This window comes from Hydra vulgaris, chromosome 15, assembly GCF_038396675.1.
Source record: "Hydra vulgaris chromosome 15, alternate assembly HydraT2T_AEP".
Lineage (NCBI taxonomy): Eukaryota > Metazoa > Cnidaria > Hydrozoa > Anthoathecata > Hydridae > Hydra > Hydra vulgaris.
The window spans coordinates 23,380,001-23,395,503 of NC_088934.1; the positions used below are offsets into that span (position 1 = coordinate 23,380,001).

A 15,503-nucleotide genomic window follows, 5' to 3' on the forward strand; every position below is an offset into this window, starting at 1 on the left:
TAAATAATTGCTCAAGATTTACACTTTTATTAGTCTCAAGAACATTATTAAATACTATAAGAGAACCATTATTAGGTTGAGGTACAATTCCAAGTAAATGAGCTATTAAGGGAACAACATTGACGCTTTCAAACGCATTTAAAGTGACTCCCTTTCTAAAAGCAGGACCACGTGCATAAAATATAGTACTCATCTCTACGTAGGCAATGTCATAGCCATGTCTTCCACTACAACAACCAGGTGGATTAACTCTTTCTTCAAGAACCCATTCTCTGTCAGCTAATATTAAAATTGGTGGAATGTTTATGTTATCTCTATAATGAAGATATTTGGGTATATCTTGAAAAGCCTTATCTCTCCTATAATAAAATATTCAATTTTAGAAAAAATTCATACAAAACTAACATTTATTATGATATAAAGGAAGTAGGTATGCGGAGTCTCAAAAAAAAATCCAGGATTTGAAAGTCACAAAATTATTAACTTTTCCTGGGTTTTGGTATACATGAGCTTCAGAAATGTAAAGGCTTATGAACTACTTTTGGGAAGAAAAAAAGACCTTTAATTAAAGGAACAAACAAATTTTGAACCCGGAGCCCTTATGTATAATAGCAGCAAGAACTCCAGGACTCTAGGATCCAGGCTAAAAAACAATAGGTTCTAAATCATAAAATCTCAGGATTTTTTTTCTAATTGTAGATCACAAACTACTCTATACTTTAAGAGCTCCTGGACATCAGAGATCAAGAAAAAATAGAGATTTTAAGATGGAGTTCTTTTTGGGACTCGCATCTCCGAAAAGAAGTACCATGATGATGATAATGAATATGATGATGGTGGATATAAACCATCATCATATTCATTGTAAAATCACCTAATTGACCATCCTCATCATCATCATAGTCGTTGTCATTATCTCATCATCATCATATATAAATATACATATTTCAAATATACAGTTATACATTTATATTTTATATATACATATATATTCCATTATGTTAAATTCAATTATTTTATATTATTTATTGTTATAATCAGTTTACAATAAATGATGTAAAATAATGGAATTTAAGATCGATTTATATAATCAATTAGGGTCAACTATAGCTCAATTTATATGATAAAAATATCAGAGCTTTTCTATCAATCCATAAGTCTAGTAAATTTACTAGCCTTAGTAAATTTACTAGACTAGTAAATTTACTAGCCTTAAATATGTATAATTAGTTATAATATTTCTTTAATTCTTTCTTAACAAACATTTAAGAAAAATTTGCGTTTTGTAGGGTTTGATTAATATATAATAAAATATGCATGGTTTGCTGTAACAGCTAACTTATTCTTTACACGAAATTGGTTTTAGTATCAAGCTTTTCAATGATTTTAATAAATATTTAATGATTTAGAGATTTTTTGATTAATCATTTCAACACAAAAATGTTATTTAACTCCAAAACACGAGCCTTGCCAAACAAGGCCATTGTATGGAGAAACAAGTTAAACACCAAAGATGTGGTGGGGATTGAACTTGTAACTTCTCATTTACAAAGCGAGTGTTCTACTACTACACCACTACTGCATTTACCAAGAATATATAAAACCTCAAAAATGGGAAGACCAAGTGTTTAGCAGCACTAATAAGATCTATGTCTTAAAAATGACCAAGGAGACCAATGGCATTGCTTGTAGGGGAAAGTATGCTCCCTTGATCCTAAAATCCAAGAGGGAAAAAAACTAAACAAAAATTTGCGAAAGACAAAATTATAAAATTATTTTAGAGTTTTCTATATTTATGGTTCTAATAAACTTTAAGAAAGTATATGTATTTTTTTTATAGTCAATATCAGTTTTACAATTATTATTAATTTAGGAGAATGTTATTAACATAACATTTGTTTGTATTGAGGAAAAGAAAGGAATCGCAAAGATATTGCTGATTAAAATAATTCTTCTTGAGTTTAAATACAGTGATAAATATAACTGTGAAAAAAGCCCTAATTCTGTCATGCCAAACTACTATGAAAGGTAGTTTGGCTTGACAGAATGGTTCCCTTGATAAAAAAATATTTAAAAATTCTCTGGTTAAAAATTACTAAAACTGGTTGAAAATTAGTAAAAAACTTATGGTTGACACATTCTGCCTCCTTATTTTTGTTGACCAGCTTAAGTTCTATGCCAAATTTAGAAATAAAACTAATGTGAGACTTAAGTGTAGAACGGCATGGCAGGCCTAGGTGTTATTTTAAAAAGATTTTTTTTGTGAAAGACATAAAAAACTATGATATTTGAGCTCTTAAAAAGAGTAAGAAATATATATTATATAGTAGCACCTTTGGTTTGATTTAATTTAATTCAATTATTAGGTCATTAAGAGCATACAGAAAAAAACGTCAGATGGTTACATTCTTTCTTCTAGAACTTGATTAAGCAAAGTAATTGATTAATTGATGCCTGATATGTCAGCAGTTTATTAAGCAATTCTATGAAATTAATAACAGTAAGGGAAGCTTAATGTAAAGAGTGAGGGAAGCATTAATGGAATATCTAAAAAAAGAAATCAACAAAACATTTATTAAAAATGTAGTTAATGATGCATGAAAGGACTAAATATTAGTGTTGGAACAGAACCCTCTAACAAATAAATTTCACTTGAGGGCTATAAAAGAAGAAGATATTACTGTAACCTGTAAGCCTAATGGAAAATATTTTACTCAATACACTCCTGCTCAAGCCATACCACGAAGCAAACCAGCCAAAGAAGCTACTTAACAGTTGCATATTTCCAAGGGCAATCCATGAGTCTTTAGAAGTTGTAGGAGATTCAACAAACTTCATAACAGGTTCAAAAAAAGATTTGCTATCAAATCTGGTACCTATAGACAAGAGGAAATTATTCTAGCCTATATGCATACAGCATTGTATGCATATACATTAAATTACTATTGACAAATATATATGTTGGACTAGATGACCAACTAATTCAAAGAATGGTTTTGCTGCTCTATTGGTAAGATAATGGCATCTATCTAAAGCAAAATGTGAAAATATTTTCCACAGGGCAATTCTATGTGAAAATATCCAGAGCTTGCAGCCCTAAGTCTCAGATTTTGTTTTCAAAAATTAGAAAATAATAACTGCAATCTTTAATATAAACTAAACTATTCAGGACAACATCTAAAAATAAAAAATAAAATTAAGCTACATCAGCATTTTTGTAAACATGTAATATTGTGACCCAGTAATATTGTGATAAAGGTTAAAATTCCAGGTGTTTATTTTTAAATATACTAAGTTGTTTTTTTGGATTATTTTCTTACATATTTTCAGTGTACATATTTTCAGCTTCTGTTGCACACAGAGCAGAAACAAAGACCAAAATCATTTTTTAAAATGACAAATTTTTGTTGGTTCAAGGCAAAGTTAAAATACCTTTGAAACTGTTTGAAATAAGACACAAGCAGAAGCTATCATTTTCCTATATATATGTGATCAAATGTTTACTGATGATGTTCTTTACAATTTTCATTTAATACTCAAATGATAGATTAAGTACACTTCCACATGTAGTATGAAATAAAAGTGAAACACAGTAATGTAGATGGCCTAGGTCACAGCAACATTGGTGCAAATGCTGAAAAGACAAGAAGTTCAAAACATTGTCAAACATTTAAAATGGAGATTATTTTAATCATTAAAATTCCTGATTTTAACAATCTCGTGAAAAATAGAAATTAAACAATAGTAATATTTATTTTTTTTTATTTATGCTCACCTGTTTGAAAATCTGCTTAAATAAATGCTCTGTTAATAATCATGTTAAATTTGTATATCTATATTTTTTATTAGCATTGTTTTGCTTTTTTATATTCCTAAGCTATCTTTTTTCAAATGCTTTTCACACTGCTAAGATGTTTTTTATACGTCATAATACAAATCATATAAGGCAATACATAATAAGATCTACACGGTTTTAAAAAAATTTAAAATTTATGATTTACCCTTGCTTCTATGCCTAAATACCTTTCCAAAAAGTGCAATCCTGCATCCTGTATATGGCAATGGGGTATTGAAATTAATCATGCTGGGATATAAATATGCACTAACATATACTTAATAGGGTTGATAAAAATTAGGATCTTTTTAAAAAAGAACCTAATTTTTATTAGGATCTTTTTTAAAAAGATCCTAATTAAACATAAAAGGGCTCAGATGAGCTGACCATCCCTAGATAATAGCATTTACATCATCTCAAGTTTCCAATTGTCCAAGTGTTCTAATTGTGTTAAGAATTATATTCTTGACAAATTTGCTGTGTTATCAGTTATTATTAAACTAAAAACCTTACAACCAAATAGTTTTTCTTATTTTATTTATAGAATTAACAATCATATCAATTAAATAGTCAGAGATACTTGACTGGCAATCAGATTGACAATATTATGTTGGATAAACTACTGGCTTATTGTAAACATTGCTCAAATCATTGTGGTTATGGACTGATCATGAAGCAAACCTAAACAGCTATTTAAACTTTTCTTATGGACAGTAATAATTTCCGACTAATATCAATTCTATTAAAAGGGTTATATCTTTATTTTCTGTATGGTCAACCATTCTAAATGGCAGGTTAGTAGCATAAATCATTCGTGCTATGTGCTCATAAATTGCTTTTTTTTCAGATTTGGTGATTTTGACAAGATATGAATTGTTTACTCTTGCCACTGCCTTTTTTTATACAAAAAGCTTACTGCCTCTACAGTAGATTGACTAGTCTGTGCTCCCTCAGTTGCTTAGTTGAAATTTTCTAAAGTGTCTTGACAAAAGTTCATCATCTTCAACATCTTTAAAAATATTACATTTAGATTTAGAATTTACTTTTGAACTACCAAACTTTGCATATCACAGACTTTGCAGCTTTATCACTCTTTTTAGCAAACTTTGCAGGTATTTCTTTAAATCATGTCCAAATTGCATCTCTTTTAAACCAGTATCAGACATTATTTTTATTTTAAGTTAATTAAAAGCTTAACTAAAAATAAATTTTCAAATTAAAAATTAACTAGTAATTATTAATGAATGATTTAACTATAATTTAAATTTTTTGTAAAAATAAACTCAGAATATAGAAGATAAGAGTTATTATGAATATGTATTTTATTATATTATGAGCAGGGCTTTGGAGCCTAGGTCAAAAAATTGGCTCCAGCTCCAGGCTCCGGCTCATAATTATATTTTATATGCTCATAATTTGTGATTATATACAAAAAAATATTATAAATATATACTCATATTTTTTATAGAATTTGTAATACATTTTTTTTATATCATATTAATGTAACTAGTCAGTAGATTCAAATATGAAACTAAATAAAATATGAAAAAAAAAAATTCTTAGTTGGATATAAATCTTACATTATTAACGTTGTTTACAAAGACTTACTTTTTGCAATAAAAGTTCTTTTTAACATCAATTTTAACATTGTTTTTTAACATAAAGGTCTATTACATTTTTTGTTTATTTGTTATTAGAAAAAAGCCTTTTTTTTTTTTTTGCAACTCTATACACAATAATTAAGTATACAAACTACACTAAACAAATACAGTTCTAAATTGTACTGTTACCTTTAGGGTGCAACAAATAAAAACTAATTAAACTATTAAAAAACTATTACCACATTTGTTACTAATACCTAAAGGTTTATTTATAATCTAAGTAAATACCTGTATATCCTAAAGTTATTTTGACTTAAAGAAGTTAGATTATTCACCAAATCATCAATTGTAAATCCATTTTTAGGCCTTAAAAAACAAGATCCACCAGCCCAATTTGATTGATATGAACCTGACTGTAAATAATCATTTAAAAATTTGACTTGAAGTTTACTTTTATAATCAATATCAATAAAACCATGATCAGAAGTCAAAATAAGGTTAATTTCAGGATAAGAATTCAACTTTTCTAATACATAGCCTACAACATCTCTGTCCACACTTTCAAGTGCATCTTTATACTAAAAAACATAAAAAATTTATTTGAGCTTAGTCTATTTTACTGATTCTCAATAAAAACCAACTCAACTCACTTGTAAGGAATTTTTTCCGAATTCATGCCCAGTCAGATCGGGTTTGTCTATCCAAATTAAAACAAAATTTAAATTGTTATCATTTTGAATGTACTGCATAATTAGATCAACAGTGTTTTGGAATGTCTCTATATTGTCATTACTAGAAATATTTGGTGAATTGTGGTATCTAGGCTTTTCTTTAAATCCATTATAACCAGGAAAATAATAAACAGCACTGGCACCTAAATATAAAAACGGTATTTTATTAATTTATTACATTTTTTTCTTATGCCTATGTCTAAAAACTTTTAAGTAGTCATAAAGAAATTGGCTTTGTGATATTTTCAGATAAGAAAAGTTTTTTTTAACGACTTTGAACTTTATGATCAACTTGTAATGAAATAAAAACAAAAATTATTTGAAGAATTAAATTAAGATTTAATTTATATATATATATATAGTACCTCCTTGCTTTTGGTTTGTAAGCCAAATAGGTTCTTTTGTAAAAAATTTACCATTGTTTTCATAATCACTTGGTTTATCTGTGTATTTAAATGTTTTATTAGTTTGGATGTCAAGAAAATAATTACTGATGATTCCGTGTGACTCTGTATAAAGACCTGTTGCTAAAGTTGTCATAGAAGGCCATGTATCTGACGGAAATGATGGAATCATACGTTCAGCTTTAACACCATTTTTGGCTATTGATGCGATGTTAGGTGTATTAAGAGTGTATTTTTCAAAATCATAAACTACACCATCTAAAACAAGCATGAACACTTTACTACCGTTTAATTTTTTTGCTGAACATTTCATAACAAGATATTTTATACAAATAAAAATAAGTAGATATTGCCTCTTGAAAATCTTTAAATCAGACTTCATAGTAAACTTATCTTTGTTTGGAAATTTTTTGATAGATTGTAAGTGGGTTTCGATTTCTTTATTTTAGATTGTTCGACGGTTTGGATTTCGATCCGTTATTTTGTAAAAAAGTTTTGTTTTGTTTTTTCCCTCGTGGAAACTCTTACTAACTAAATAATTACCAGACAATAACATTTAAAAGATACAAACAAAATAAGTCTACTTTGTACATTCTTTAAGCCAATGTCATCGATGGGGTAGCGCCTAAATAGGGTTCGTGAACCTCTTAAGCAGAGGAGGGATGCTCACGTAATCTCCATCGAAAGACGTGTCATTTCTAGCACTTGTTATCCTTTTTCCGACAACGCAGCAGTTCTCTGTGATTCTAATTTGACCCCCATTTTGAGTTTGGAATTTATTCTTCTGACAGTAGCCTGCAAGACTTTGATAACTTCGGCAATATTTCTTTGGCTGTGATTTGTTTCTTGCAAAAGACCAGCTACTTTAGGTAATTTACGTGGGGTAACATAACTAGCTTTACCCATTATTGATCCTAAAATTCAATAAATTATTATATGACTGCAAGATTTAAAAAAAAAATTGTAAACAACTAAAATTTCATTATTTAAGTTGTAAAACAGTCTACAATAATGTAGATCTCTAAAAAAGACATAAAATTTGAGTTATAACAGGCGAAATCAACCACAAGTTTTTAATTTTATATTGCCAAAATTTACCATTTATAAAGTTGAAAATATTATTAAAAAGGATAGATTTTATAAATGTCTTTAATCTAAAACAAAAAAGAATGATAGGAAGTTAAATTGATATGAAGTGTGTGAATGATAGGAAGTTAAACACATAAACAACAAAAAGTTAACTGCTATAACCCCTACCTATCAAAGAAAATTCAAAAAATATTTTGCTCCACAAGGCTACTCATGTAAACACATGAACTACTGCTGTTTACAAAAGAACATTTTTGCAATCAAGCCTACAAAAACCACCGAATGGTACCGGCATGTCCAGTATCAACTAAGAAAGCAGTAGTAAATGTTAATAAATATCTATAAAAGATATTTATTAACATTTACTACTGCTTTCTTAGTTGGAGCAGGAAACTGCTTCCGATGGCTGCTACAAAGTTGAAAAAAATATTGTTTTGAGTCTCATTTTTTGTCAGTGCACTGTTGTAGCTTTGGATTATGGCAATGCCTCGGTCTGCCGCGTCATTAACAACCTTAAGAAAGGTAACTTTTGTATTTATGTCCTGGAATATCGCATCATTGAACCATATAGTAGGTGACTTCAATATGAATGATTTAGCATATTATTATCCATTTTTAATAGCAAATCAAAGAATAACATTGACCTGCTTGTGACGTATTCCGACAAAGAGCTCCTCAAATTTTTCTTTTCAAGTGCAAAAAGTTTACCACCATTGCCATCTTTCATTGTCATCTCTTGTCGTATTTCATTGTCATTTCTTGTTGTAAACCATTAGGCACTCCATTAAAGATATCATTGGCAGCGAATTTGAAGCTAGATTTGTTGATGACAGCCCAGTTCAGTGAAGACACCGATAGTTGGTCTGCTAGTGCTTGCCACTGTAGTTGAGAATGCATTCGACAACATGACCTCAAATATATGGTGACGCGTTCAATCCATACCAGTTCACGTTTAAAACTTACTCAATGTGCATGCACCAAGAATAATTTCAGTGTAAGAACTAGTTGTGTCAAACACAACCGTGTCAAAAGCAGCCGTGGCGCAGTGGTAGTGCACTTGCCTCAGAAACAAAGGATCCGGGTTTCGAACCCCACCTGAGCAAGTTTTGTGACATTGGTTAGGAAGGAGGTATGAACTTCCTATTAAATGCTCTTCTGCGGTGCTCTGCAATAAGACCGTTAGGACTTCTTGAGGGCACCTATATAAAATTAAAAAAAAAACACGAGTCCTTGAACTTGTGAACGCAGCTGCCAATCATCCAGTGCCCCAAGACAGGCATTACACTTCTCTTCTCCTGTGTCTCTGCCAATTTTGGCACGGTCAGAAGTTGTTTCAGGTGCTCACTTGTGACAAAAAGGCAACTCTGTCGACAACCTCATTACTCCCTGAAATATCAGTAGTGGGGTATCTACCACGAATTTAGATTGCATTCCAGCACTAACAACGGAGTGTGTCTCGTTTTGTGCTTGCTGAATTGTATTGCGAGATAAAGCAACACCATCCAATTTAACGTCAAGTGCTTGTGTGACAACACTGATGACGAACATCGCAGCACGTTCTGGAAGCTTTACGCGGTGGAGAGCAGCAGTAACCCTTTTTTTTACTTTTTTTGGTTTCGGTTCATGCTCGGTTAAAATTGAAGGAGCATCAAAGTTGTTATTATTCGAATTGTTGCTTGATTCGCTGCTAGACTCGTTGATGTCCACTGGCACTATAGCAGCAGCAAGTGCTTGTTGCATTTCAATATCAGATTTTTATTTTAAAAAACTGCCTGCAAAAGCCGAGTACGAGACTATTTATCAGCAAGAAACTTGTTAACAATGGTCATACTTGCACTAGATAGGTCATTTCGCATCATCTGTAGGAACTGCCTATCCTCATCATCGGTCATTGCTGCTAGTGCATCTTTAGTTGAGACATCAAATGATCCATCAAGATCACTCAGATACAATTGTTGCTTCATTGTCTGGTTTTGCGTGTCAAATGATTTTTTTAAATCCTTTTTTATCTCTAGTTTTGCTTCAATAATCTCAAAACTTTTGTCTATCAAACCCGGCCCCGGTAAAATATAAGTCCCATTAGTAAATCAAATTTCACAAACCATTTAACAACATCCGAATAATAACTCATATATAAGAATCTTGCATTTTAACCATTTTTTACGAATTCATAAATTAAAACTGTCCACGTTCAATTATATTGTTACGCATACTTGTTATTTGTTCAAACCATGCAGAAATAACTTCGGATTATATTAACTTGTAATAAATTAACATTTTTGTAATCGGTTTATATAGTTCAGTATTTTACTGTGGCTTAAGGTGGATCCATGGTAAAAACGATTGCAAAAAAGTGATTTTTTTTTTTTAAATTGTTTTTTAATAAATAAACTACCTATCTTTCAGAGGAAAGTGACTTTTATTCATCATTTGCATTGAAAACCTGTTTAAACAGTAAATTAGTCATCTTGTATCAATTAATGTTCATAGCAACGCGCATAGCAATCACAACAGTTCGTCGATTCCTCTATTTTATCTCCTGTAAAATCTAAACAATTGATATCTCTGTAATTTAAAATATATCTACTATGCTTTAAACTATTCTGTTGTTGGTATTACTATTGCTTTATTTGTAAATTGCTCAAAGAACATCTTTATCCTAAAGTTGTTGCTGTTGTTAGTTTTCAAAACTAATAAATTACTATATTTGAAAACCTTACTGAAGATATTTTGTTTGTTTAACAGTTACATATGGCTATCAAGAAAAATAAAATAAGAAAAAAAATAAAACATTTATTCTGTGGCAATCAACAAACTTCTACTTCATCGGAAAATATAGTATTGTAGAAGCTCATGACCTTTCAAGAATAAAAAACATGAACAAAAAATATAATCTCAAATTGCTCAGAGGATTAAATTTGGAGCTCGTAGAAAAGGTTTCATAGACAACGAAAAAGAAACTGAAGATTCAGAGTCATATTCTGCAGGAAGTTATAAAATATTAAATTTCTATCGCATTTTTGACCATTTTTTGTTTTTTCGCATGTAGTAATCTTAGAACAACGGTATCTCAAGATCCGCATATAGTTAAACTTTGAAATTTTCAAGAATTGTTTATTATACTTTAAAGGAGTGCCTGAAGCAGGATCTTCAACAGAATTTTTTTTTAAATTGTAAAACATGTATTTCCCTATCAATTTGTAGTCAAATTTTTGGATTATTTACTAATATAGCAGCCATTATGGAAGGACAAAAAATAATAAGACTATCCTGCTTCAGGCACTTTATCAATGTGTTTTCTCCAATATGTAAAATTTTCAGTTTGATAGCATGAGTACTTTTTAAGCAACAGTTGTTTTACATAACTCACATTTTTTGTATTTTTATGCTGACTCAGCAGTTTAATAAAGCTTTTTTTTATTTTTTGAAAAGATTTTTTTCTTACAGTTACATTTACTGTTCATATTTTTATTTAAAAAATTAAAATAAAGAATATTAAAGATTTTAGTTTTTTTATCATGGATCCACCTTAATTTTTTGAATGCTTTTGTAAAATTTATCGATTTAAAATAAAGTTAAATAAATAGATATCAGAGTTGTTTACAGGAAAATTTTGTACGATTCCGGAAAAAAAAATTAATTTCCAAGAGCACTCTCTTAGTCTGACAATAAAATCACTAACAAAAGATTGTGCAATTTTTTATGATGTAATGGTATCCGTGGGTAAATATGCGTATTAGTTAAATATTCACCAAACGAGAAAAGATGTTGGGAAGCATTATGGAAAATATTGAAGGAGAAATTGAGGAGTTGCCATTTTGTCACAAGTCAGCACCTGGAACAACTTCTGACCGTGCCAAAAATTGGCATAGGCTCAGGAGAAGAGAAGTGTAATGCCTGTCTTGGGGCACTGGATGACTAGCAGCTGCGTTCACAAGTTCAAGGACTCGTGTTATTTTTTTCATGTTCCTATAACCAAAAGCTTGATAAACTTTGCATAACAAGGTCGCGTAACAACCATTAGGGCAAAATATTTTAAAAAAATACTGGTTAGCTACAAAGCCTTGATAGAGTTGTGGGAGCAATCTTTGGCAGAAAGTTTGGACTTTGATATAAGATCAAGAATTAGGGACTGTAAAAATCAAATAAACTTATTCCATTTTTATCTTGGTCTAAATTTAAGTCATCATCTGTCATGGACAAGCTCTCCAAAACCTCACTGAATGAAAAGATATCTTCGCTTAGAGGAAAAGAGCTCGCTCATTTAGTTGTACAAAGATTGGAAAATATAAAGTCGTCAGCAAGCAAAAAAAAAACCATTTCACCGCCTCGTTTTCTAAGAAAGCGATGAAAACCCAATTACTCTTTACTACATTATGTAACAGGAAAACAAGAGGAAACAGTGAAAGCAAATTATCCTGAAAATTTGTGCGAGCATTACAAGCCTATCTACTATGAGGCTCTTGATTCTATTAACAATGCCATCAAAGATAAATTTGATAAACCAACCTTCAAACTGTTTTCACAAACAGAGCAGTTAATTTTAAAAGCAGCAAGCAAACAGTTTTTAACAGATGATTTGAAAGTATTGGAGACGGATTTTAAAGTATTGGAAACGCATTTTAAAGATGACTTTGATGCTGATTATTTAGCTTTAGAGCTTCAAATATTTCCCACAACTTTGAAAAGTGAACCCATCAACTTGAAAGCAGTAATTAATGTGCTGAAGTTGTTGTCGCGAGAAAAACGAGTGTTGTTTGAAAATTTTCTTACGGTCATTAAAAATCATCTCGGTAACCGGCGCTACATCTGCAACTCCTGAAAGCTCATTTTCAAAAATTTTGTTTAGAAGGATTAAAACATGGCTTCGAATAAAAATGACACAAGAAAGGCTCAATTCTTTACCTATTTTTTTTTTTTGGATAACAAAACTATTCTTGAAGAAATATCACTAATTGATGTAGCAAATGAATTTGTCGTTCATCACCAAGATCGAAGAAACAATTTTGGTAGTTTTACAGCAAGAGATCTTCAGGTTCAATGATCTCTTTGCATATATTTCGTTTTTAATTTTAGCATTTCTTAGTTTTTTTTTATCTTAAAGACGTTTCTTCGGGAAAATAAACAGTATAACCATGCTGTTGTTGTTGTTATTTATCAGTTTAATCAGGTATTAAAACAAACGTGCAATGGTAAAAAAGTAGCTGTTCTAGAGCCTTTAGAGAGCCTCGAAACTATTGTGGGCAATGTTGAAGAATTTTTGCCCCCCCCTCATCCCCTGTCCTTCCCCTTTTCAGATAAAAACCAGCCCGCGATCCATGTATATATATATATATATATATATATATATATATATATATATATATATATATATATATACAGTACTGTGAAAATGTTTTAGACCACTTGTATAATTAGACGTATTTACAATTTTTTAGATAAATTACATGTTTGTTTTTATTTTTGAATGTTTAGTTTGAATTTTTAGATTAATTTAATGGGTAAAATATCTTTGATTGAGAGACAAAAGGTTATTGTGCTTCATGAAGAAGGTCATACGCAGCGCCGAATTTCGTCCAAAACGATATTTGAATATTCGAAGACTGCTGTTGCAGAAATCATTAAAAAATTTAGAGAAACTGGCTCCCTTGAAGATAGAAAAAAAAGTGGTAGACCTCCTAAGCTAACAAAAGATGAATATAAATATTTAAAGTATTTTCTTTAATCGAGTGTTTAAAACCTACTATTAAACACAATAAGAAATAGGAAAAAAATTTCAATCGAGTTGACAAAGGACATTAAAACAGCAACTGGGAAAAATGTCAGCTCTTCTTGTATTCGACGACACCTCCTCAAATCGAGATTAAGAGGGTGTGTTGCAATTCAAAAACCATTATTACGGCGTGACAATAAAGAAAAACGACTTAAGTATACAAAACAACACAAAAATTGGGCCCTGGAAATGTTTAATCGGGTTCTATACACCGATGAGTCCAAATTCGAAATTTTTGGAACAAAAATACGCCAATATGTTCAAATAAGAATTGGAGTAGCCTATCATCCTGAATGTTTAAAACCAACTATTAAACACAGAGGAGGCTCTTTACAAGTTTGGGGCTGTTTATCTTCATCTGGAGTAGGTGATTTGATCGAAATAGAGGGGCGACTCATCGGGGATCGTTATGTGGATATCCTAAGGCATCATGCTGTATCTTCCGGAATGAAACCAATACGTCATAATTTTATTCTGCAGCAGGACAATGACCCAAAACCTTGCTCCCGAGTGGCAAATTAATTACTTAAATGAAATGGCAGAGGAAGGAGCACTGGAATTAATGACCTGGCCTCCCCAGAGTCCAGATTTAAATATAATTGAGCATATTTGGGGTTACCTGGACAGAAAGAAGGTCGAACATGCTCAAAGAGAATAGCACAACATGTATATATATATATATATATATATATATATATATATATATATATATATATATATATATATATATATATATATATATATATATGTATATATATATATATATGTATATATATATATGTATATATACATATATGTATATATATATATATATATATATATATATATATATATATATATATGTATATATATATATATATATATATATATATATATATATATATATATATATATATATATATATATATATATATATATGTATATATAGACCGAGAAGGCCACTATAGACGAGGTTGAGCTTGGTACTACCAGGGCCGTGGTGGGGATTGAACCTCTCGCTTATGAAGCGAGCGCTCTACCACTACACTACTACAGCGTTTACACTGGCGCAGAAACAGGGGATGGAGGGGGCAAAGCCCCTTCTCTCCAACTTTTGGAGAATTTATATTTTTTACATTCAAGTTCTGATTCTGGCTGCCTTAGCCCCTCTAAGTTCCCCCCCCCTGCCCTCCTCATCTTTTTTGACCTTCCTACGCCACTGCATATAAAAATATAAAATGAATTGTGTATAATAGACTCTATTCTTTCTTCAACAAAAATAATATTTTGTACAGTAAACAATTTGGTTTTAAATCTGGTCACTCTACTGGTCGCGCAATCTTACATCTTGAACATGATATATTTAAAGGGTTTAATGAAAAAAAGTTTGCTTTTGGTGTTTTTATAGATCTAAGCAAAGCCTTTGATACAGTTGATCATATAGTTCTTTTTTCTAAATTCAAAATCTACGGTATAAGAAATTCAAACTTGGCTTGTTTTAAAAGTTACTTGTTTCGCAGAAAAGAATATATTTCATACGAAGGTGGAAAAACGGATAATATGACTATCACATGCGGTGCTTCCTAGGGTTCAATACTAGGACCCTTCTTGTTTCTAGTTTATATTAATGATTTAAATAAGTTTTCTAATATTTAAACTCAACTTTATTTGCTAATGATACTAACTTGTTTTATTCCACTGAATATAATAATATTTTATTTTTAACAGTATACAAAGAACTTGATAAACTAAGCCAATGGTTTAAATCCAATAAACTATTCCTAAAGATTATTAAAACTAAATACAAATTATCCCATCATGCTTCTAAAAAAAATAATCTATTGAAACTATCGAATCTTTTTATTGATAATAATTTTATAAAAAGGGAAATATCGTTAAAATTCTTGGGCGTAATTCAAGATGAAAATATTAATTAGAGAGAACATATAAATGTAATTGAGAATAAAATTTCAAAAAATATTGGTATACTGTATAAAGCTAAACAGTTTTTAAACCAATCTTGTTTGAAATACATATACTTTTCATTTATACATTGTTACCTAAACTCTGCAAATATTGTTACCTAAACTA

The 15,503-nt window shown here is 30.2% G+C and overlaps 1 protein-coding gene across 2 annotated transcripts in view; it reads right to left on the reverse strand.

The window, feature by feature from the left end:
• Positions 1 to 7,116, reverse strand: part of LOC136072130 (ectonucleotide pyrophosphatase/phosphodiesterase family member 7-like) — a 7,429-nt gene extending 313 nt beyond the window's left edge. Inside the window, exons 1-5 of one of the 2 annotated variants that reach the window (XM_065820606.1) lie at positions 6,925 to 7,082; positions 6,533 to 6,829; positions 6,087 to 6,310; positions 5,725 to 6,014; positions 1 to 359 (exon numbers count right to left, since the gene is read on the reverse strand). The exon at positions 1 to 359 is cut by the window's left edge and continues 313 nt beyond it. In XM_065820606.1, the coding sequence (XP_065676678.1) occupies positions 1 to 359; positions 5,725 to 6,014; positions 6,087 to 6,310; positions 6,533 to 6,743 (1,084 nt within the window). In that variant the 5' untranslated portion in view covers positions 6,744 to 6,829; positions 6,925 to 7,082. Of the gene's footprint in view, positions 360 to 5,724; positions 6,015 to 6,086; positions 6,311 to 6,532 lie in introns of both variants that reach the window. The other variant, XM_065820605.1, reaches the window with a different exon arrangement.
• Positions 7,117 to 15,503: the final 8,387 nt, after the last annotated feature.